This window comes from Typha angustifolia, chromosome 13 (genome assembly GCF_048772165.1).
Source record: "Typha angustifolia cultivar Huaian chromosome 13, ASM4877216v1, whole genome shotgun sequence".
NCBI classification, from domain to species: domain Eukaryota; kingdom Viridiplantae; phylum Streptophyta; class Magnoliopsida; order Poales; family Typhaceae; genus Typha; species Typha angustifolia.
In genome coordinates, this window is record NC_133251.1 from 16,621,352 (window position 1) to 16,645,118 (window position 23,767).

Sequence of the window (23,767 nt, forward strand, 5' to 3'; positions counted from 1 at the left end):
TTATTTATATATTAAGGGTGGGTTTACTTATAGCAACTCCAATCGGGCTCCAAATTCGAAATTTGAAGCTAGGAATAGTGGAGCCCCACCATGAAAATGGAGTCTGACTCTATTTGTTATTTCAACTTTTTAAAAATACCAAAATTACTAAATAATTATTATATTCAATAATTTTAATTTTATTTGTATCTTTTATTAAATAATTTAGTTAGTTAAACTGAGTATATAATTAGTTTTACTAATTGATTTTTATTAAATTATTTTTGAGTTAATTTAAATTTTAATTTTTTTATTATTTATAAAAATGAGTCTAATAAATTATGTGTCTTAAAATATAATTACTCAAAATTATTCCCGATGTAAATATTAAAAATTAAAATATATTAGATATGAAATACATCAAACATGAAATACATGTAATGTAATTTCGACGCGTTTAATTAAAAAATATGTAATTTAAAATTACTTCTGAAACTATTGAATATTAGTCTTATTTTAAAGATCTCGATGAGAGTTTTCTAACCATATATTTTTTATTAAAAAATAATAATGTTAAGATGATCTATTAAATAATTTAAAATAATTAATATAATAATATATATTATATTATTATTTTAATATATATGGAGCCCGGTGTATTGGAGTTCACCGGGCTCTTGCTCCATTTTTGGAGCCAAATATAGAGTCTTTGGGCTTCAAATATGGAGATGCTCTAATATGAAATAAATATAAGCTTATTACAATATAATTCTCTTTGTGTTAGTATAGTAACTAAAGAATAAAGGTTTTAGTTTAATCACCCATGTTATGTTCTCGGACAACACTATTTTAGCTATCACCATCCAAAATATGAGGAAACTTCGTTTTTAGTGTGTTATTAGATAGAAAGCAGGGAAAAAGATAATTATATTATTTATTATGTTCTTATTGCGCTTTTTATTATATAGAGAGATAGATACTTTTTCCCATATTTTTTATTCGTCGTATATAATAATTACAATAATTATTCATTTTTTAAAACAGTCCTAAAAATTTCCCCAATTATATATAATGATTACTTGCTAAAAGCTGTTACGCTATCAACTTTTATAATTCTTTTTCTTTTTTTCTTTTTTTTCTCTCTCCGCCGCAAGCACACTTTTTGTGCATGCGGTATAGAATCCGATCCAGGAAGAGAGGGGTATCTGTCGTCATGTCGACCGCACGTGCGCCTTAATCCGTTACGGGATCCCGGACACACGAACAACCACCGTTCCCCCTCACCTCTCTTTCTCTCTCTCTTTCTCTATCTCTCTCTCTCTCATCGCGGAGGCCGAAAAGATCGCAAGGGGATACCCTAGATTGGAGCTTTTGCGATCCGATCACCGGAGGTGGGCGGTGGTCAAGGATGGCGTATAGGGCGGACGATGACTACGATTACCTCTTCAAGGTAGTTCTCATCGGTGACTCCGGGGTGGGGAAGTCGAACCTCCTCTCCCGGTTCGCGCGCAACGAGTTCAGCCTCGAGTCCAAATCCACCATCGGCGTCGAGTTCGCCACCCGCAGCATCCGAGTCGAGGACAAGGTCGTCAAGGCCCAGATCTGGGACACCGCCGGACAAGAGAGGTCCTCTATCGATCTTGCTCGCTTCCTAGTCATAATTCAAGATTATTCATGTGTGCTTTGATTGGATTTTTAAATTACCAATAATCGTAGGACTAGGATCAGTACCGTGCTAAATTTGCATGCCAATTAGCTAGCTCAAGGGTTGCTATATATTTCATGATGTTAAACTTGCAACCTCTTCTAGGTTGCAGAGGGAATCTAAAAGTTTGATGCTTTTTGATCTTAGATCAACGATTAGTCGTCTTCATCATCAGTAACTTTACCCAGAGCAAGTTTTTTACGATATATAGGGTACTTCGCTCTTTTTTGGTATGCATCAACGTGATACAATAATACATAACGAGATCCTGATGTTTTGTTGAGTGTTGCTGAAACTGACCATGTATTTATTTACATATCCTCCTAAGTGTCCATGATTTGCATCTTTGTACTTTAGATGCTGTTTAGTTTGCTTAAACATTTGAGCAATTCTTTTAGTTTGATTACTTCTTCAACTGATGCGTCTCTTCAAAGATGCTAGGTGTAGCCTCTTTAGGAGGGATCCCATCTAACTGCTGATTCACCAACATCCTCTCTGTTAGTCTATTCTCTTCAGTAGGAACTAGAGAGGTGGGTGGTGGATGAGAAGTTCCTTTCTGGTGACAGCAAAGAGTAAGAGATGGAAAATAGAGATAAAGGCGAGACAGAGCAAAAGATGCGTAAATGAAGAGAGCAGAGAGGAGAGAGGTAAAACCGTCAAAATGGAATGTAGAGGAGAGAGTGATTCTCTTCTTTTATTCTAGTGTCTGATCTTTATCTTTGTTCGTGACTTAGCATGCAAATGACTACTCTCAACCTCAATCTTTTGCACTGTGGCTTTTCATGTCGACATATGTTCTGAAGTGCATACACAATGAATATAGATTCTCACTCAGCTACATTTCTTGTTTTGATCTTTTTGGTAATTTCTCTAGTTGTGGATCATGTAGTGACCTATGCGGTGGGTTATACACTGTGCAAATCTTGGGTAAGATTCAGTCTACCCAAAGTATATATGGAGTCAACTAACTGTTTTTCTCTCGATGCATCTCTCGGTTGCCTGATAACTTTATCCTAGTTAATCATGTTCTCAATAATTATGTGCCCAGGTTGGTTGCAGATAATTTGTTTTTCATTTTGGTCTGGTGAATCTGGTTTATCGCATGGAGAAGAAAGCACAATTCCACTAAGTGTCGTAAGAACATTGGCTTTGAAGTGTTCACTGTATTGTCAAAATAAAGCTGATAATTACTCTGAATATAGATTCCTGATTGACAAGTACTAACCTTGTTTTCTTTTAGTGGTTTGCCTGTATTAGTCAAAATTTTGTTTTGTTGTTTTCAACCGAAGATGGGCCGCATAAAAATTGACTAGACAATGGGCCCCACTTCTCACCCAAATTATAGACCACTCAAAGCAATTGCCACATGTAATGAGCACATGTCATTTGCAAAATTTTATGGCCACAACTCCTATTTTTGCTGCAATTCAGATTAAGCACTAGACATGCCAGAGGTATGCACACTGGAAAATAGAGATAGATATGTGGCTCAGCTTGAAATTTTTGCATAGGCCTCATGAGGATGAAGTCCATTCCGAGCATTCAAGAGACTGCATCCACATATGTTGGTGCTTATACTGCTCTAAAACTGTCGAACACTATTGCAATGGAGTACGATGTGGAGTTTCAGATATTTGTCTAACAAATGATGCTGCTTTCTTTGGAATGATCATGTTTTTAAGTTACTTGTAGTTTTCCAACCTTTTCATGCAAAAGACTCAAAATCTTCATTCCACATGACCAAAAAACAGTCGAACTGATTTATATTCTGTAATTTGGTATAAATTTGTGTAGTGATATTTTTATTCTTGTTTCAATAGATACCGAGCAATTACAAGTGCATACTATCGCGGAGCTGTTGGAGCACTTCTTGTCTATGATGTTACACGCCATGTCACATTCGAGAACATTGAGAGATGGTTGAAGGAGCTTAGGGATCACACGGATGCTAACATTGTGATCATGCTTGTGGGCAACAAGGCAGACTTGCGCCACCTTAGGGCGGTACCAACAGAGGAAGCAAAAGCTTTTGCTGAGGGGGAGAACACCTTCTTTATGGAAACATCCGCTCTAGAGTCGATGAATGTGGATAATGCATTCACTGAGGTTCTCACTCAGATCTATCATGTGGTCAGCAGGAAGGCACTTGACATTGGTGATGACCCTGCAGCTCCTCCAAGGGGCAAGACCATCAACGTTGGCACCAAGGATGATGTATCTGCGATGAAGAAAGCTGGTTGCTGCTCAGCGGCGTAGATCCACAGAACTAGGATATTGTCCTTATTAGAGGGGGGAGTTTAATTTGTTGCTGTCTGACTTTTGTGATTCTTGAGAGCTGTTGATATGATGCTGACAGAAATTCTTCTCGCTAAATACATATCTAACATTCATTCATGGGTTTAGAATTTGCCTGACTTTGGGAGAAAGACTAGCGCTAACATATCTTGGTACCATCTTTTTGTTTCATCGAGGCTGTTCTGGTTCACATTTCTCAGTTAATGTGTTTCTATTGTTTCCTTTCTTAGCACAAGACCTTCTTGGTACATGAAATAGTTTCTCTCACCAAATTCTTTTATCTCAATTGTATTTGAGTAATTGATTGGTTGGTTCGTTATATCAGCATATTTAAGTCATAAACGGATCAAAACCCAATTCGCCTAAATCCAAACCCCTTGAAAAACCAAATTATTGAATCGTATAAATTTTTAACACCCACACATAACTTCTGAATTTTTTACATACTCTATAAATTTTTTAGAATTAAATTTTCTGAATTAAAAATAATTTTAAATTATCGTGTCAATGCAGTTACTTATTTTCTTAGTTAAAGAGTTTATATAAATATTTTTCTGAGTTCTATCTAAATAATAAAATAATTCAGAAGAGAATGTTCTGATATTTTTTGCATACTATTTAAATTTGCTGACGTAAACAAATTTACTTTAGATATTATTGACTTATCTTACCCTACACTTGATTTTTTGAATTTGCAACTCAGGTCCACTTTATGTTTTTAGGGCACGTCAAACTCTTTTATATTTTCTTTTCTAATTTTGCTCTCGTTAAGTAGTAAAGAAAAAGAATTAATGCTACGCATTTAATATAATATGACTTTTAGTATGTTACACTATATTCGTCAGGTCTTGTCTCGATCGGAGAGATGGGGACAGTAATAAATATTACTCTCTTTCGTATATTTACATTAAAATAATTACATGGATTACATAGAATATTTGTGAGAAATATGTACCCATGAATTCTACCAGTATGGATCAACAGAGATAGTATCTATTAATTCCCTAGTTTAATGTGTATTAAAAGTATGTACCATAAAATTTGTATTCTTTTTACATTTCACACCACTGTATGAGTTGTAATGCATCCGTACATAATAAATATTACTATTAAGTATAATACTAAAAGATAATTTTACACCTATATTGCAAAGCTTATTACAATTTAAAAAACGACGACAAAGGAGAACGGAGGAGAGCGACAGGGAATGCTTGAAGTTATTGTTATTGGATAGGAATAGATTATGATTGTGAATAAGAAATGAGAGATTTAGACGGACGAGAAATTTTAGGTTTTTTTGTCACCAAATTAAAAACTTTATGTGAATATTTATTCTTATTCAAGAGTTCTATATAAATAAATTTAAAAAAAAACGAAAAGTGTATATGAAAAATTACTTCAGTTCAAGAAGATAAATTTGGTCATTATCGCTCCAGGACGAACACAATCCGGAATATATGACAGTAAAATTATAGCTTATATTAATCCACTAATAAACACATACGGAATTTAGAAATCACAAACGTCTCCATTTAAGGAGGATCTATAAATTTAGCGTCTAATTTAATTGAATATAATAAAAAAGATAATAGCTATCTTTTAAATTAATACCACAGAAGGATAAAATGCCATTTGAAACACCGATCTTGATGCCAGAAAATTAAATCGTTGTCGACCCAGAACTTTGGTGAGAATTTCTGCCCGGTTGGGTTGACTTTAATTACTAATATTTGAAACTAACCCAAGAACACCTTGCTAAACTAAGTCGCACGTATATATACATATATATGTATTGGGAGAGATATAGAGCACCACTGGATAACGTGTACGTCTCTACAGGCCTGTAAATCTTCCTTTTGTTGTTTTCAACCGAAGATGAGCTGATTAATCACTGGATAATGCATGTGTTTTACCTCGACAGATCCTTTATACATTATACTATCATTATATTCTTTAGCTCTATTTTCGCTGCAATTGAGGGTAATTAAGCACTAGACATGCATGCCAGAGGTATATACACTGAAACCGATCGATCGAAGAGACTCTAATTATGTTGGTGCGTAAACGACTCTAATTAACATTATGATGCTGCTGTCTTTGGAATGATCATGTTTTTAATTAAGTTACTTTTAGTTTAGTTTCCCGACCTTTTTGTGCAAAACACTCAAAATCTCCATTCCAGATGGCAAAGAATTGTTTATAACTGATAGATATTTTATTCTGTAATTTTGCTACATACTTGTAGAGTGATCTCTTTATTCTTGTTTCAATAGGTATCGATCTAGCAAAGGTGCAGGGCGTATGAGTCGATCGAAAGGAGCAGTCAAGGATAAACTTCGATGACAGATCGAATCCCTAGAACTGTCATTATCTTGTAACCGCTGTACCCTGCTTTCATGAAGATCTTCTTCCACTCTTGCTCATCACGTTCATGGCTGCCAAACGTCACCATCATTGCCAGGTCAAAGTACAGCTCTAATTCTTCGGAATTCACATCGTTTCCAATTACTGTATCGATTACGATCAGCTTCCCTCCTTCTTCCTTGGAGGGAATGGCCTCCTTACAACGCCGTAGGATCTTGACGCAGTCCTCGTCACTCCAGTTATGCAGGACCAACTGCAACGCAAGTAGTATATAACGTTCAACCAAGTCCTTAAATTTCGAGATGGGTAAATTAATTACAGAGTAGACGAGTATAAGTTGACATGGGGCGCGAAACCAAGAACAGTTAAAATTAATGTGCATCTCGAACTAATATATGGACTCACCTTCAAAAGAACAGCGTCCGCAGGTGGAACATACTCAAATGCATTACCTGCGACAAACTCCACGTTACCATCCTCCTTCATGTCCCCTATCACCTGAGGGAGGTCCAAGACGGTGCATTTGATCCCCGGGAAGGCCCTGGCGATAGCCCTACAGGTGTCGCCGACGCCGCCTCCGACGTCGACCAGCGATTTTATCTCCCGGAAAACCTCGCCGTGGTCCTTGACAAGAACATCCATCGTGAACCGCGTGTCGCTGGCCATCGCGTCGTTGAAACTACGACTGGCGTCGACGTTCTGGCCGAGCATGGCCCAGAAGTCGTATCCGTGAGCCAGCTTGAACGGCGTGGGCTCGGTCGGCGACTTGTCCTCCTTGAACCAACCGCTCAGGTAGGAGAACGGCTGTAGCATAACAGGCTTAATCAGTCCTAATACCAAGGGACCTAAGCTTGTTCTTCCCTTATCCTCAACAAGCAAGCGAGATAGAGGTGTGAGGACATATATATCCTCTTCCTCCTCATCTGACGACGAGCTTTGCTTGGCGAAGAAGCCGGAGGTCGTCATCTTTCTCATGAGGCGGCTGAGGTGGAAAGACTTGGATGGTGGAACGGAGATGGCACGTAGGAGCTGCCGGAGGGTGATGCAGCCGCCGTGGTTGTGGACGGCGTCGAAGATGCCTAGCTCGACGGTGCATTTGAGGCACATGGAGTCGGTGAAGCCAAAGATGCGAGTCCATAGCTCGTTCTGAGCTCGAAGCAACTCGTTGCTACCCATCTTAATTAATTATTATGCACTAATAATAAATTTCACGGCTCGTTCGATGGTTTTCTTTTTGGCTACTCTTATCTCCTTTTATAGCTATTCGATCCGAATTGTTACGTAGGAAGGTGTCTTATCACTCTGTACAAGACGTGCGGGACTCTTCTTATGGATTTTTCCTATCTACGTAGTCACATTAAAATTATAAACTTACATTTGAATACCAATACATATTAAATCTAAGAAATTTAATATCTTTGTTCAAATATTTTATTTGGATACTACTTCACTACGATAAAATAAATAAATTTTTTTTTTACAAAACCTAATTTAGTTACATACGATAAAGTTATTGAATCAACAAGTGATTGAGAGAAAAACTAAAAATTCGGTATTCATTCTTTCTCGATTAATAAGCCAATCTAAGCTTTTATAAATAGCCAGCTAACAAACTAATTGTCCAACAAATGACAAAAAAGGCAATTGTAATAGCCTAACAAAAGATGGCTGTAATAGCCTAGCTAACTTCATCTTAATAAAAATAGATTGGAGGAGAACAACGTGATGGAGCCTTAGAAGCTCTAGTGGGAAGTTTTTGAAATTCTTATTTTTAGATAGAAAGAGATTATGATTGTGACGAAGAAATGAGGGGCTTTAGAAATGTAGAAATATAATTTTTGCCAGCAAATTAGAAATTTTCGTGGAGAAAATAGGTTAAGAAAAAAAAGGAGAGATTAAGATATATTAAAATTTAACACTAGAAAAAGAAGAGAAGTAGAAAAAGATAATTATTTATACTGTATACAGATTATAAGTTATCTATGCATTTAAGGAAAGAAGTCGAAACTGTTAAAGTAGAAGTAGAACGGGTGAGATTGATTAAATTATATTGGTTTGTGGTAAAGAAATTATGTGAATATCTTTTCTTATTCGAGAGTTTTATATAAATGATAAAACAATATGAAAAGTGTATATAAAAAATTACAACATTTGAAGTAGCTAAATTTGACCGTTATCACTGCTGTACCGAACATTTGACGTTTAAATTATAGCTTATATTAATCTACTAATAGACACATGTTGAGTAAATAAATGATATAAGATGGTCGATCAAGATGGTAGAGAAAATATCATAGATATGTTCAATAAAATACAGCAAAGAAAGTACCGGGGCTACGGACACTTCTTAACTTGGTAATCAAAGCTGAGCTAATTGTTTTGAATTTTGTTAAAATTAAAAAAAAGAAAAAGAAAAAAGAAAAATCTAACTCTCAACACTCTCGTTATCGAGACATCTATATATTGCCAGAAAAAAGATAAAAAATTCTGAAAATTGATATCTTGATTGATTCGTATGATATAAATATATTATCTATACAATGAGTTACAATGTTTGGAGATCACAAATATCTCCATTACTGCCTTAGACCCTCTTTCTACGTATAGAAAAGATTATTAACAAGTTACCCTTAGAAACTCTTTCTACGTGTAGAAAAGAATATTAGCAAGTTACTCTAGTTACACCAATAACGCTATGATGTAATTTTTAACTTGATAATTTAATTAACTTTTTATTATGTTTAATTTAAAAAATATTTAATTTTAAGATTTTGGTTCGAAATAAATTTACTGAAAATTAAATAAATTATTCGATGCACATAAAAAAATTTAGATAAAAAGATACATTGAGAAAATATATTTGATTTTTCATGATTTAAAACTGAATTAGTATTATTTGAGAAATTATATCAAACTCGTATGCATAGCTTCAGCCCTAAACTGTTCAATATCGCCACCACCTAAGCCATCGAAGGCCAGCTCTTCCGATCGTTTCTGACGCACGCCGACGCCACCATTGTTTAGAGTGAGATTTGAGTTGTAAATAGAAATATTGGGTTTAGGGTTTTGTGTGGACATTTTGCAAAAGAGATAAAATTTGTAAGGGAGAGCCACCATTGTTTAGAGTGAGATTTGAGTTGTAAACTTTTTGTATTTGGTGATTTGCATAGTGGATTGAAGATTGATCCGTTCGTGGATGTAGGCACATCGTCGAACTACGTAAACCTTGTCTCTCTGTCTTTTCTCTTTATGATTTGTATTGATTTGGTGTTCATATTTATAATTACCTTAGGTATTTGAAGTTCTCTACAACTAGTATCTTGTATTTGAAGTTTTCGTATTAATATTGATATTAGCTTTGCTAATATTTGGTTTTCTCTAAATTATTACTATCCCATTTGGATTTGTTTGAATGTGAAAGATTTTGCTTCCACTTCCCTCACCCATTTTGGTATTTGCACGACACATACATGCGAGCCTGAATCCAACAAGAAGGCTAGACCGTAGTCACAAACCTTAGCCATATAGTTCACGGCTTTGTAGACGGTCTAGAACAGGCCCTTGTCGACGATTCGGGCTCGGTGGGATCCGTCGGTGGCTAGTTCGATGTCGATCAGTGGAATTGGTCGCAACTGGAGCATCGCGGTGATGCTCGTGTCGTCGGAGGTGTCTTCGATTTGTCCCCTCTTTCCGGGAGGAGGAAGAAGGCGGTGGCGAGAGCAAGGGACGCAACGCAGACAATTACGATGGCAATATCTCCCGCAATTACGCCGGAGTGGTGGTGGTGGTGGTGGTGCATTATGTGGAACACTTTGTTTGCTTAGAAGACTACTTGGTACGTTGAATGTAATGTAATCTTTTCAAATTTATTAAGGATAGCAGGTAGAGAGAATACGATGGCTTTGTCTAATATATATACAATTTTGGTGAACCAACTGAACTGCCAAAATCTTCAATGAGAGCTCCTTTGTAGTATATCCGGAAAACCTCGCCGTGATCCTTGACAAGAACATCCATCGTGAACCGCGTGTCGCTGGCCATCGCGTCATTGAAACTACGACCAGCGTCTTCGTTCCGGCCGAGCATGGCCCAGAAGTCGTATCCGTGAGCCAGCTTGAACGGCGTGGGCTCGGTCGGCGGCTTGTCCTCCTTGAACCAACCGCTCAGGTAGGAGAACGGCCGTAGCATAATAGGCTTAAGCACTCCTAATACGAAGGGACTTAAGCTTGTTCTTCCCTTATCCTCAACAAACAAGCGAGATGGAGGTGTGAGGAGATATACATCCTCCTCCTCCGACGAGCTTTGCTTGGCGAAGAAGCCGGAGGTCGTCATCATACGCATGAAGCGGCAGAAGTGGAAGGACTTGGATGGTGGAACGGAGATGGCACAGAGAAGCTCCGGGAGAGTGATGCGGCCGCCGTGGTTGTGGACTGCGTCGAAGATGCCGAGCTCGATGGCGCATTTGAGGTACATGGATTTGTCGGAGTATAACACGTTAGTCCCTAGCACTTTCAGAGCTTCAAGTAACTCGTTGCTACCCATCTTAATTAGATACTATACACTAATAATAAATTTCACGGGTGATTCGGTGGTTTTCTTTTTGGCTACTCTTATCTTCTTATATAGCTATTCGATTCGAATAGTTAATTAGGAAGGTGTCTTATCACACTGTAGAAAACGTGTGGGACTCTTCTTTTGGTGTCCATAATTAGAAAATAGTCAATTATACCACCAAAAAAAAAAAAATCAAAGACTTAATTATGGTTTTTCGTCAATCTAGTAAAATTATAAACTTACATTTGAATAGCAATAATTATTAAATCTAAAAACTTTAATATCTTTATTCTAATATTTTATTTGGAGACTACTTTAGTACGACAAAATTTGAAAAAAAGCAAAACCTATTTTACTTACTAAAGACAACGAAGATTGAGAAGAACGATGGTGATTAAAAAAAATCAAGATCTGTTAATATAACGCCAGAGAAAGGAGAAGTAGGAAAACATAATTATTTATATTATATAAAGATTATAAGTTCTCTATATATTTAATGGAAGTAGTTATTTTTAAATTTGGTATTATGAAATTTTTTTTGTTGAAAAGTAGAATGGGTAATAATAAAAAAATGTTGAAAAAAAATATCGAAATCATATTTTATTCCAACTTGAGGTGGAGTGTTGAAAAGAAATAACGAAATCAGATTTTATTACTATTGTTATTTATTTGGTTAATCTGTTATTATTTTTTTGTTATTTACTTTCCTTGTATATAGCAGCTCTATCCTAATCTGTTGGATAGACAAGCTTAATTGTAGGAGAGATTGTTGTAATTTCCTCCTATTTATGTACTCATACATCTTACTGAAATATACACTTATTTTATTTCAATTTCTTTCTTTTTACATGGTATCAGAGCTAGAACCCTAGCAATCAAGTTCTATTATAGTCATACTCTAATCCATCGAAACCTTTATTACCCTCAATGGCTGAAGATAATAATTCTTCTTTCCAAGTTGTTGTTCTACCAAATCCATCAAAGATAGGGAAAGAAAAATCCCCTACAGACCTCTCCAATCCTTATTTCATCCATCCTTTCGATTATTCTGGATTGGTTCTCGTTTCCAAACCCCTCAATGGAGATAATTACTCCAGTTGAAAAAGATCTATAATTCGAGCCTTGAATATAAGAAATAATCTCGGATTCATCAATGGGTCTATCTCGGCTCCTTTAGAAGCAGATGATCCTGAAGGTCACGCAATTTGGTCAAAATGTAATGAAGTTATCCATTCTTGGATAGTCAACACCTGTGATCCATAAATTGCTGGCAGTGTGAATTTTTATTTCACTGCCAGAGAAGTTTGGGAGGACCTCGATGCTTGATTCACTCAGGGCAATCTAGCCCGCATATTTGAGATCTGACGGGACATCGCCCTCCACAAAGCAAGAAACTACCTCTATCTCCACCTATTACACTCTATTGAAAACCCTATATGACAAGCTAGGGATACATTGTGAAACACCACAACTAAAGCAACAAATGGTAATGCAATTTCTAACGGGTTTGAATGAATCTTACAATGCAATTCGCAGCTATATCCTCCTGATGAAACCTTCCCCTTCGATCCGCAAAGCATACTTCACCATTGCTCAAGAGGAGAAACAACGTCATCTAGGAGTTGCTCCCTCCTCCACTGAACCGACCTCGGTTGCTGTCATGGCTGTTCGCAAGCTTTATCTGCTATCACCAGGGAACAATGAGAGGAGCAATCGTCCTGATTCTAATCACAAACGCAATGGACCTAGTTCTCGAAAGGTGTGACCCCACTGCACTTATTATGATGCCGATGGATATTGGGTCCAAAAGTGTTACAAATTACATGGCTACCCTTTGGCCATCTAAAGGCCAAGCCCAATCTGGGCTCAGGCTTTGCTCAGCCTAATTACTCTACAGTCGACCAAGCAAGCTGTGATGAAGGTGGACCTAACACCACATTCACAGTGGCCCAATTAAAACAGATTATAGAACTTCTCAGTAATTGGGCAGAAGGTACCCATAATCCTAAGGCAAATGCGGTCACAAAATCAGATTTATCTTAATTAGCTCGTTGAAATTGGATTATTGATAGTGGTGCAACACATCATATCACCTCATCATCAAAAATATTGCATAAAGACAAAGGCTGCTCGTTATCACCCGTATTATTACCTAGTGGAGAGAAGACCAAAACTATTGCTAAAAGATTCATGTCCTCGAATTTCGTCTATAAATTGCATGATATGTTATCTGTTCTTACATTCAATGTTAATTTATTGTCAGTAGGGCAATTGATAAAATGCTTAAATTGTTTAGTGACATTTTTTTTCCTTATGTGTATTTTACAGTATCTGGATACGAGGAAGATGATTAGTTTAAATGAAATACGTGATGGACTCTATTATCTGATGGTATTAGGAGCCGGAAAGTTTACCACTAAACAAGCCACGTCATCAAGCCAACCAACATACAATCTCACCATCTCACCTACCGACTTTTGGCACAGTCGCTTAGGGCATGTATCATCTTCCATTTGAATTTTATTGTCCAAAACTTTTTAAAATTTTTATGCTATTTCTAATAAATCATGCTTTATTTGTCTATTTAACAAACAAAATCGTTTACCTTTTCGATGCCAATAATACTGTCTCTATTAAATCATTTGATGTTATTCATTATAATATTTAATGTTGCCACCGTGGTTGTGGCGCATTTGAGGTACATGGATTTGTGGGCGCAAAAGATGTCAGTCCATAGCTCTATCTGAGCCTGAAGCAACTCGCTGCTGCCCATCTTAATTAGTTACTCACTATACACTAATTATAAATTTCACTGCTAGTTCGATGGTTTTCTTTTTGGCTACTCTCATCTTCTCATGTAGCTATTCTATTCAAATACATAATTCTTTTTTTTTTTTCATTTTGAGAAAAAATCGATTTGAATAAGTTAGTTTGGAAGGTGCGTTTATCTGATTGGAGAAGTCTTGTGGACTGATCTGATCTAACGTGAGAAGTGGGCCCCAGAATAATTATTTTTAAACGGCTTCTTACAAAAGTTAATTATAATAGTCCATGATAAAGACAAGTGATAATTACACTTAAACCTCTAAATTATTCTCTAACTTTTTGTCAACAAAGAGAAGATAATTTTCTAACTCTCATCAGTCTGCTATTCAAGTTGGGGTCCACGACGCTAGCTAAATATTTGGATAGATTGAATTTTGGGGTTACGAAATGAAACTGAGCCAAGTTGCTGTAGTCATCGCTGCTGACAAAAGATAAGCGATTCGAAAATTTGGACATCACTAGTATCTCCTTTTTTTAATCTCTCCGTATCGCTGGTCGCATATGACTTTAGAATCCCTATGTACATATGGAAAGCAATAACAACAAGTTACCATAGTTTTACCTAAAGTGCATTCATAATGAGTACTATAAAATCTGAAAAATCTTTAAATTTTATGGATTATAGATATATTTTAGGAATTCATAATTAGTAATTATAAAATAGATCATTGTTTCTATAGAATTCATAATCAATGCTTGGCTCGAAATTATTTTCGTGCATTATAATTATGCTGAGGCTCGGTTCAGTGCGAGCTTGAATTGAGCCTAATTAAGCCCGAATAGAGTTTGAGCTTAATTAGAGCATGAGGAGGCGGTGGCGCTGTCAGCTTGCCGATTGAGGCTGATGGAGTGGAGGAAGAAGGCCGGATGGGTGAGGGTGGGGTGAGAGTGGGCCGATCAGGTGGGGTGAGGGCTATGTCTTATGGGTGGTGGTTTGATGGATGAGGGTGAGGGTGAGTAGGGTGGGTGAGGGTGATGAGTGAGGCAATAATGCCTGTCGAACATATCGAGTGGAGCCTAAGTGAGCCAGCTCTAAGTTAGGCTCGTTCAATATTAATTTCGAGCCGGTTTCAATAACTCAGGCTCAGCTCTGCTCGAATCGAGCCGAGCCAAACTTGAGCTTCAATTGAACTGAGCCCGAGCCAAACCTGAGTCGCTTGATAAGCTTGAAAATACTAACCAAAAAACTTGAATTCAATATGCACTCTAATGCTAATTGAAACAAAAATAAGAAATATTTTTATTTTGTACCAGGAGTTCACCAATAAGAAATATTTTTTGTTTAGTTTCCTGAACTTTTTGTGCAAAACACTCAAAATCTCCATTCCAGACGACAAAGAATTGTTTATACCTGATCGATATTTTAGTCTGTAATTTTGCTACATACTTGTAGAGTGATCTCTTTATTCTTGTTTCAATAGGTATCGATCTAGCAAAGGTGCGGGGCTGATGAGTCGCAAGTAGTATATAACGATCAACCAAGTCCTTAAATTAATAGACGGGTAAATTAATTACAGAGTCGGCGAGTATAAGTTGACATGGGGAGCACAACCAAGAGCAGTTAAAATTAATGTGCATCTCGAACTAATATATGTACTCACCTTCAAAAGAACAGCGTCTGCAGGTGGAACATACTCAAATGCATTACCTGCGACAAACTCCACGTTGCCATCCTCCTTCATGTCCCCTATCACCTGAGGGAGATCCAAAACGGTGCATTTGATCTCCGGGAAGGCCTTGGCGATAACCCTACAGGTGTCGCCGATGCCGCCTCCGATGTCGACCAGCGACTTTATCCCCCGGAAAACCTCGCCGTGATCCTTGACAAGAACATCCATCGTGAACCGCGTGTCGCTGGCCATCGCGTCGTTGAAACTACGACCAGCGTCGACGTTCCGGTCGAGCATGGCCCAGAAGTCGTATCCGTGCGCCAGCTTGAACGGCGTGGGCTCGGTCGGCGGCTTGTCCTCCTTGAACCAACCGCTCAGGTAGGAGAACGGGTGTAGCATAATAGGCTTAAGTATTCCTAATACGAAGGGACTTAAGCTTGTTCTTCCCTTATCCTCAACAAGCAAGCGAGATAGAGGTGTGAGGAGATATACATCCTCCTCCTCCGACGAGCTTTGCTTGGCGAAGAAGCCGGAGGTCGTCATCATACGCATGAAGCGGCGGAAGTGGAAGGACTTGGATTGTGGAACGGAGATGGCACAGAGAAGCTCCGGTAGGGTGATGCGGCCGCCGTGGTTGTGGACTGCGTCGAAAATGCCGAGCTCGAGGGCGCATTCGAGGCACATGGATTTGTCGGAGTATGACATGTTAGTCCATAGCTCTTTCTGAACTTCAAGTAACTCGTTGCTACCCATCGTAATTAATTATTATACACTAATAATAAATTTCACGGGTAATTCGATGGTTTTCTTTTTGGCTACTCTCATCTTCTTATATAGCTATTCTATTCGAATACTTAATTTTTTTTTTTGTTGAGAAAAAAATCGATTTGAATGGTTAGTTTGGAAGGTGCGTTATCTGATCAGAGAATTCTTGTGGACTGTTCTTCCTGTTAGAAGTGGGTCTTCTTCCGATCCAGACAAAAGTTAATTATAATAGTCCGTGCATGAAAAAGACAAGTGACAGGCTTCTCTTTATATTTTTGTCAACAAAGAAAGAAATAATTTTCCAACTCTCAAGTCTCAACAGTCTGCTAGTTCTTCTTACCTCCATACAAGTTGGGATCCACGACGCTTGCTAAAAATATAGAAAGATTGAATTTTGTGGTTAGGAAAGAAAACTGAGCCAAGTTGTCGTGGTTATCGCTGCTGCCAAGAAAAAAAAAACGATTGGGAAATTTGGACATCACAAATATCTCCTTTTTTTTAATTTCTTTGCATTGCCGGTCGCATATGACTTCTAGAATCTCTATGTACATACGGAAAGTAACATCAAGTTACCGTAGATTTAACTAAAGTGCATTCATAATTAGTACTATAGAATCTTAAAAATCTTCAAATTTATGGATTATAGATATATTTTAGGAATTTATAATTAATAATTATAAAATTGATAATTGAAGAAATTTTTGTATGGCCTAAAGTAGTCTCCGAGGCAATGGTATAAACGGTTTGATCAGTTTATATGGAGAGAAAAGTGCAAACGAAGCCACTATGATCATTGTGTTTATTTTAGAAAGCTTCAAGATAAGTTCTTTATTTTTAATTGCTTTTATATGTTGATGATATGTTGATAGCATCTAAGAGCAAGGTGGAGATTAATAAATTAAAGCTCTAATTGCATAGGGAATTTAAAATGAATGATCTAGTAGAAGCTAAGAAGATACTCGACATGGAAATTAGAAAAGATAGAAAAAATGGGACAGTATGATTAACATAGGAACAGTATTTAAAGAAGGTATTACAGCGGTTTGGTGTTGATATTTTACAAACCATCAGCATTGTTAGCAGATATATGCATGCTTCAAAAAAAGTTCATTGAATCACTAAGTATCGGAAGAACATTGGCTTTGAAGTGTTCACTGTATTGTCAAAATAAAGCTGATAATTACTCTGAATATAGATTCCTGATTGACAAGTACTAACCTTGTTTTCTTTTAGTGGTTTGCCTGTATTAGTCAAAATTTTGTTTTGTTGTTTTTCAACCGAAGATGGGCCGCATAGAAATTGACCAGACAATGGGGCCCACTTCCCACCCAAATTATAGACCACTCAAAGCAATTGCCACATGTAATGAGCACATGTCATTTGCAACATTTTATGGCCTCAACTCCTATTTTTGCTGCAATTCAGATTAAGCACTAGACATGCCAGAGGTATGCACACTGGAAAATAGAGATAGATATGTGGCTCAGCTTGAAATTTTTGCATAGGCCTCATGAGGATGAAGTCCATTCCGAGCATTCAAGAGACTGCATCCACATATGTTGGTGCTTATACTGCTCTAAAACTGTCGAACACTATTGCAATGGAGTACGATGTGGAGTTTCAGATATTTGTCTAACAAATGATGCTGCTTTCTTTGGAATGATCATGTTTTTAGGTTACTTGTAGTTTTCCAACCTTTTCATGCAAAAGACTCAAAATCTTCATTCCACATGACCAAAAAACAGTCGAACTGATTTATATTCTGTAATTTCGTATAAATTTGTGTAGTGATATTTTTATTCTTGTTTCAATAGATACCGAGCAATTACAAGTGCATACTATCGCGGAGCTGTTGGAGCACTTCTTGTCTATGACGTTACACGCCATGTCACATTCGAGAACATTGAGAGATGGTTGAAGGAGCTTAGGGATCACACGGATGCTAACATTGTGATCATGCTTGTGGGCAACAAGGCAGACTTGCGCCACCTTAGGGCGGTACCAACAGAGGAAGCAAAAGCTTTTGCTGAGGGGGAGAACACCTTCTTTATGGAAACATCCGCTCTAGAGTCGATGAATGTGGATAATGCATTCACTGAGGTTCTCACTCAGATCTATCATGTGGTCAGCAGGAAGGCACTTGACATTGGTGATGACCCTGCAGCTCCTCCAAGGGGCAAGACCATCAACGTTGGCACCAAGGATGATGTATCTGCGATGAAGAAAGCTGGTTGCTGCTCAGCGGCGTAGATCCACAGAACTAGGATATTGTCCTTATTAGAGGGGGGAGTTTAATTTGTTGCTGTCTGACTTTTGTGATTCTTGAGAGCTGTTGATATGATGCTGACAGAAATTCTTCTCGCTAAATACATATCTAACATTCATTCATGGGTTTAGAATTTGCCTGACTTTAGGAGAAAGACTAGCCCTAACATATCTTGGTACCATCTTTTTGTTTCATCGAGGCTGTTCTGCTTCTCATTTCTCAGTTAATGTGTTTCTATTGTTTCCTTTCTTAGCACAAGACCTTCTTCGTACATGAAATAGTTTCTCTCAGCAAATTCTTTTATCTAATAAATTTTTAACACCCACACGTAACTTGTGAATTTTTTACATACTCTCTAAATTTTTTAGAATTTAATTCAGAATCATATCATTTTCACCTACCATTCTATTTTTTTTTTTATCATTTATGAGATCTAAAGTTACATATTGGTTGGGCAAAATTAACTCTTTCTAGATGTAGAAGTATTTAGGTTCCACTAAATATTTAGCTGTCTAATCTATGCTTTAAATTAAACACCGTAGAGACTTGTTTTAAACTGTCGCATTGTCAAATTTTTTTTTTAAGATTAAAATTAAACCCACGATATCTTTGACTATAGAGAAATATCAACCAATTTTAGTAGAGTTTGGTTAATTTCAAAAAAAATTTCGAAACATATCTTTATATTCTTCGCATACTATTTAGATTTGCTGACTTAAACAAATTGACTTTAGATATTATTATCTTACCTTGCATGTAACAACCCAATCCCAAAAAAAAAAAAAAAAAAATTCTATAGGCACGACGTGGCCGGCCACAGTGTGACCGGCCTCGCGCCTGTGCAGTGGGGCTGCGTGGGGGAGGTGCCACGCACCCCCCCCCCCTCGCGTCGCCGCAGCCAACCGGCTGTGGCCATCTGGCAGCGGCGGGCCCCAGCGCCGCCGCAGCCACCGCCAACCTCCCACAGCCTTCCTTCTCTCTCTTTAAATCTCTCTCTTTCTCTCTCGTTTGGTCTCTCTCTCTTTAAACCTCTCTCTCTCTCGCTCTCTCTCTCTCTCTCATTGAGGCCGGCCTATCGCCGCCGTCGCCGTCGCCACCTCCGCGAGCTCCGGTGAGCTCCTTTCTCTCCCCCTCTCTCTCTCTCTCTCTCTCTCTCTCTCTCTCTCTCTCTCTCTCTCTCTCTCTCTCTCTCTCTCTCGCGCGCACTCACACCCGAGCTCGGGCACGTCGGAACAGAGCCGCCGGCGAGAGGCCGGCCGCTGGCTGGCCAGTAGCGGCCGGTGCCCTCCCCGCCGACCCGGTTCCCCAGTTCCCTCCCCTCCTCTCTTTCTTCTCTTCTTCTCTTCTTCTCATCTCTTTTCTTCTTCTTCTTCCTTCTTTCTTCTTCCTCCTTCTTTCTTCTTCCTTTCTTCTTCTTCCTCAGCTACTTCTCCTCTTCTTATTTTCTGCAACAGTAGGCTAGTGCTGGGCCCGAGCCCAGCACTGTAGCAGAGATCCTTTATCCTTTTAATTTTATTATTTATTTATTTAGGTATTTCTGTCTTAATTAATACAAATAGATTTAGACATTATTTATTTTAATAATAATACATATTCATCATTATGATTATTATTAATTAAAGTTTATTGATGATTAATTAAGTGGTAAACTATTACACATAAATATAGGTAATACTTATATTTATTTATTTATTTACTTATATGTATATTAGATTAATAGATAAATTTGTAAATTATAGTTATTAGATTTATATTCTAATATTCTTATGATATAAATTTTAAGTAATTCTGTTAATTTATTATACATTATTATTTTGTAACAAATAAGATAATGACTACATAGTCCCTAATTAATCAAGATATAATTTAATTATAATTAGGTTTTTTTATCTATATTTATATTTTATTTATAATAAAAATCTAGCCAATCATAAAATTAAGTAGAAATTCTAAAATCTAATAAATCATCGTATTTTACTCGAACAGATTATAATGAGATAAACAACTAACTTTATGTTACTTAAACATTTTCAGATACCGAACCCCTTATTTGAGACCCCGTTGTCCTTGCTAGCGAGAAGTGTCACACGGTTGATGGGCGGATGTAAGGGATACGTGGTTTGTATCTTCTGATCAGTGTGAGTAGTCTTATCCCCTAGATCCCTTTCTCAAATTAGGTTATATTATATATTATGTACATGCATGTTTTGGCCTTCAGCATGATTATATGATTTTATCTAGAGATGATTACAGTCGAGCATATTTTTATCATGCATATAATTAGGCTGATCTTGGATATGAGTATGATGATGATAAATAGAGATGATGAGATATGATTATACTGTGGTGAGGTTATGTCTAGTTGATCTGTAGCATGGGTATGCATATAATAGATTAGCATGAGTATGCATGTGTTGACTATATAGTTGGAGACTACATTGCATCATTTTTCTCTTGATTCCTATTCCATCTAAATTCCTGTTATGCATTGACTTGTTATCGTACTGGATATATGCATATGATCTATCATTTAGAAGGAAAGTATGAAATGTGATTGATAGGATAGTTGATAGAAAGCGTGAGGATACCCGAGTGGGTGCGAGGGTTAGGGCGTGCCTGGAGATGACTGATCGCTCGACATAGTCGCGATCCTGTTGGCCTTACGTCTGAGGTCGTTAGTCTGTATGCGCAGCAGACATTCGGACACATGCCGTTCGCCAGGGCATATGTGGCGAGTTATCCTCACGAGGTTTCTATCAACTATGTGGGTGCCCGGTCTAGATGAATGTTGATACCCTAGCGGGTGACGGGGTATGGTTATATTAGAGATACTCTTGCGGGTGGCGGAGCATGCTCTGAGCCTTTGGATATAATGTTGAGATCGGGTACCGGGTATTGACTGTGCACAGTGGTCTAGTATGATGATATGATACCGAGATGTCGGTGATGATCGTGAATGTTGAGAAATGCATATGATTTCATTTTTATCTGACATACCTGATTATTGAGTGGTCAATATACATCATATATGGTTGCATTTGGTATCATAGCATGGTCATGGTCGGAATGCATCATGTGTCATATTTGTTAGAGAGTTATGATGATCATATGACATAGAGATTTGTTTATTCATTGTCGAGGATTATATACTTTTATCAGTTATGACATGTTATCTACTTTTCATTTATATATTATTGAGGATACATTCATATACTCATTCATGACATGATGTTGCTTTCTGATTCATATTATCCAGTACATGATTTACTCTCTATTTGACATCACTGATTCGGGGTAAAGTCTATTCACTGAGCCTTTTGCTCATGACTCTCTTTATTTCTTTTCTAACCCCTCAGATTTGTGGTACGTGATAGTGACCTGAGATATCTTGGGAAGATATTTTAGAGTGATGATGAGGTGAGCTATTGATGCGAGACGGTATAGAAGATAGTTTAACCAGACATTGAGTTGTATCGTTGTTTGTTATATTTGTACCTTATTACATCAGATGATGATTTGTATATAGGTCGAATCATAGTGTACTCTTGTATTAGTTATTTTAGTTGTATCTTGATGGTTTGTTGTAGCCTGTGTGGGTCCTGCCAGATTATGTAGCGGTCTAGTGTATATTATTGTGGACTTTGATATTCATATGTTAACAGGTTTATTTGGTTAAGAGTATGATTTATTTGGTGATGGATTATATGATCATGGATAGGTTAGCAGGTTTTATTTGATGATGTCATGATTATATGTACACAGGAGAATATCCGTGCGTGACGGGCCCCACCCGATTTGTCGCGTGCGTCGCGCGTGCCGTGCGGCCGCGTGGGCGTACACGTGCCGTGCCGAGCGGGGCGTTACATTGCAACTGAGGTCTTAAAAACTCTAGTGAGACCCCATTTGTAGAAAAACCTTACAAGTGGGGTCCACCTGTACCAGGGGCCCTCTCTACCACTGATCTAATTAGAATGAGTTTATTTGTAGTGATGGCTGTTGATGTTCGATGGTAGGACTGGAATCGGTGGAGATGATAATATGAGATGATAAAAGTATGGGAGGTGTCATTTAAAAAGAAAACTAACAGAAGAGAGAGAAGATAGTCCGCCTTAAAGTAAGGAGAAACGATTAATAAACGGGGAGGGAGGAGCTCACCCATAACTAGAGTTTTAGGGTGAGGGGAGAGATGACCAGCACTATTAGACTAGAAGAATGGCACACTTCATTTTTTGAATTTGCAACTCAGGGCCACTTTTTGTTTTTAGGGCATGTCAAACTCTTTTATATTTTCTTTTCTAATTTTGCTCTCATTAAGTAGTAAAGAAAAAGAATTATGCTATGCATTTAATATAATATGACTTTTAGTAAGTTACACTATTACGTCAGGTTTTGTCTCGATCGGAGAGATGGGGACAGTAATAAATATTACTCTTTTTTGTGTATTTACATTAAACTAATTACAAATTAACTATTATAAATTACTCTAATTCTATTTTAAAATATATTATTTCTTCTTTGGAAAAATACATGCAGTAATAAATATTTACAAATTAATAAAATTCATATAGATTAATTACGATTTATACCATAACAAACTTTGGAAACAAATAAACTAATTATAAAATTCATGAAAATACAAGTAATCAATAATTATGAATTACATAATAAAACTGTGAAATAAAAAAAGTCAAGTATTAATGTAATAAAACTGTGAAAGTCGTAGCCTTTCAATAACTATGAATTAAGTAATAAAACTACATAAATATTAACCACGAACTATTTGTGTATATGAATTAACTGTCAAGTTTCTAGAATAATTTATTTGTCTTTGTTTTAAAAATATTTATCTTCTTAATCTTATTCCTACTATTTTTGAAAAAAATTTAGACATTGTTTAAAGTAAATTTGCATTAGGTATTAATGATAATGAAATGTGTTTTCAGAAGTTTGAATGTTACGGCGTCTCTCTCACTCATTGTCATGCGTTTACTAACTGTAATTCATAGTTATTTTATACAATTCATAATTACATTTATAAAATCTATAGTTATTTTTATGAAATTTATAGTTTTTTTTTTCACAATTCATTCTTCCTTTTATTGCTTGATGCTTAACTACGAAATGCGTTAATAGAATTTTTACTCAAATATTTAAAGAAAAAAAAGAAGAAGAAGGCGAAGGAAGAGTGAGAGAGATAGTATTCGATTCAAACTTCTAAAAACTCGCCTTGTTTTCTTTTAGTTGAATCTTCTAATTGTTGTTTTCATCAGCAGATGAGTTGAATACTATAGGAAATGAAGTATATATGATGTTGAGTTTCAGATATTAGTTTCTCAACCCTGTTGTGCAAAAGACTGAAAATCTTCATTCCACATGCAAGACAAAGAATTGTATGTTTAACTG

General features: G+C 36.9%; 5 protein-coding genes and 1 long non-coding RNA gene across 6 annotated transcripts; 3 read left to right on the plus strand and 3 right to left on the minus strand.

Moving 5' to 3' along the window:
• Nucleotides 1–1,242: 1,242 nt before the first annotated feature.
• Nucleotides 1,243–4,078, plus strand: LOC140774758 (ras-related protein RABA1f-like). The gene is made up of 2 exons (XM_073117861.1): nucleotides 1,243–1,605; nucleotides 3,505–4,078. Exons 1-2 carry the CDS (start codon nucleotides 1,388–1,390, stop codon nucleotides 3,938–3,940), a joined length of 654 nt encoding a protein of 217 aa, XP_072973962.1. The 5' UTR covers nucleotides 1,243–1,387; the 3' UTR covers nucleotides 3,941–4,078.
• Nucleotides 4,079–6,180: 2,102 nt separating this feature from the next.
• Nucleotides 6,181–7,538, minus strand: LOC140774532 (trans-resveratrol di-O-methyltransferase-like). Its single transcript, XM_073117562.1, has 2 exons — nucleotides 6,749–7,538; nucleotides 6,181–6,596 (listed from the first exon to the last, which is right to left on the minus strand). The coding sequence occupies exons 1-2, from the start codon at nucleotides 7,517–7,519 to the stop codon at nucleotides 6,303–6,305; spliced, it is 1,065 nt and encodes a 354-aa protein (XP_072973663.1). The 5' UTR covers nucleotides 7,520–7,538; the 3' UTR covers nucleotides 6,181–6,302.
• A 2,711-nt stretch (nucleotides 7,539–10,249) lies between these two features.
• On the minus strand, nucleotides 10,250–10,904 carry LOC140773288 (trans-resveratrol di-O-methyltransferase-like). The gene has a single exon (XM_073115765.1). It carries the CDS (start codon nucleotides 10,883–10,885, stop codon nucleotides 10,250–10,252), a length of 636 nt encoding a protein of 211 aa, XP_072971866.1. The 5' UTR covers nucleotides 10,886–10,904.
• Nucleotides 10,905–15,183: 4,279 nt separating this feature from the next.
• LOC140773864 (trans-resveratrol di-O-methyltransferase-like) lies at nucleotides 15,184–16,140 on the minus strand. The gene has a single exon (XM_073116637.1). The coding sequence runs from the start codon at nucleotides 16,084–16,086 to the stop codon at nucleotides 15,235–15,237; it is 852 nt and encodes a 283-aa protein (XP_072972738.1). The 5' UTR covers nucleotides 16,087–16,140; the 3' UTR covers nucleotides 15,184–15,234.
• Nucleotides 16,141–17,608: 1,468 nt separating this feature from the next.
• Nucleotides 17,609–18,348, plus strand: LOC140773289 (ras-related protein RABA1f-like). Its single transcript, XM_073115766.1, has 2 exons — nucleotides 17,609–17,703; nucleotides 17,913–18,348. The coding sequence occupies exons 1-2, from the start codon at nucleotides 17,609–17,611 to the stop codon at nucleotides 18,346–18,348; spliced, it is 531 nt and encodes a 176-aa protein (XP_072971867.1).
• An 835-nt stretch (nucleotides 18,349–19,183) lies between these two features.
• On the plus strand, nucleotides 19,184–22,023 carry LOC140774735 (uncharacterized). Its single transcript, XR_012106636.1, has 3 exons — nucleotides 19,184–19,475; nucleotides 20,399–20,502; nucleotides 21,721–22,023. It is a non-coding gene; the product is annotated as an uncharacterized lncRNA (long non-coding RNA).
• Nucleotides 22,024–23,767: the final 1,744 nt, after the last annotated feature.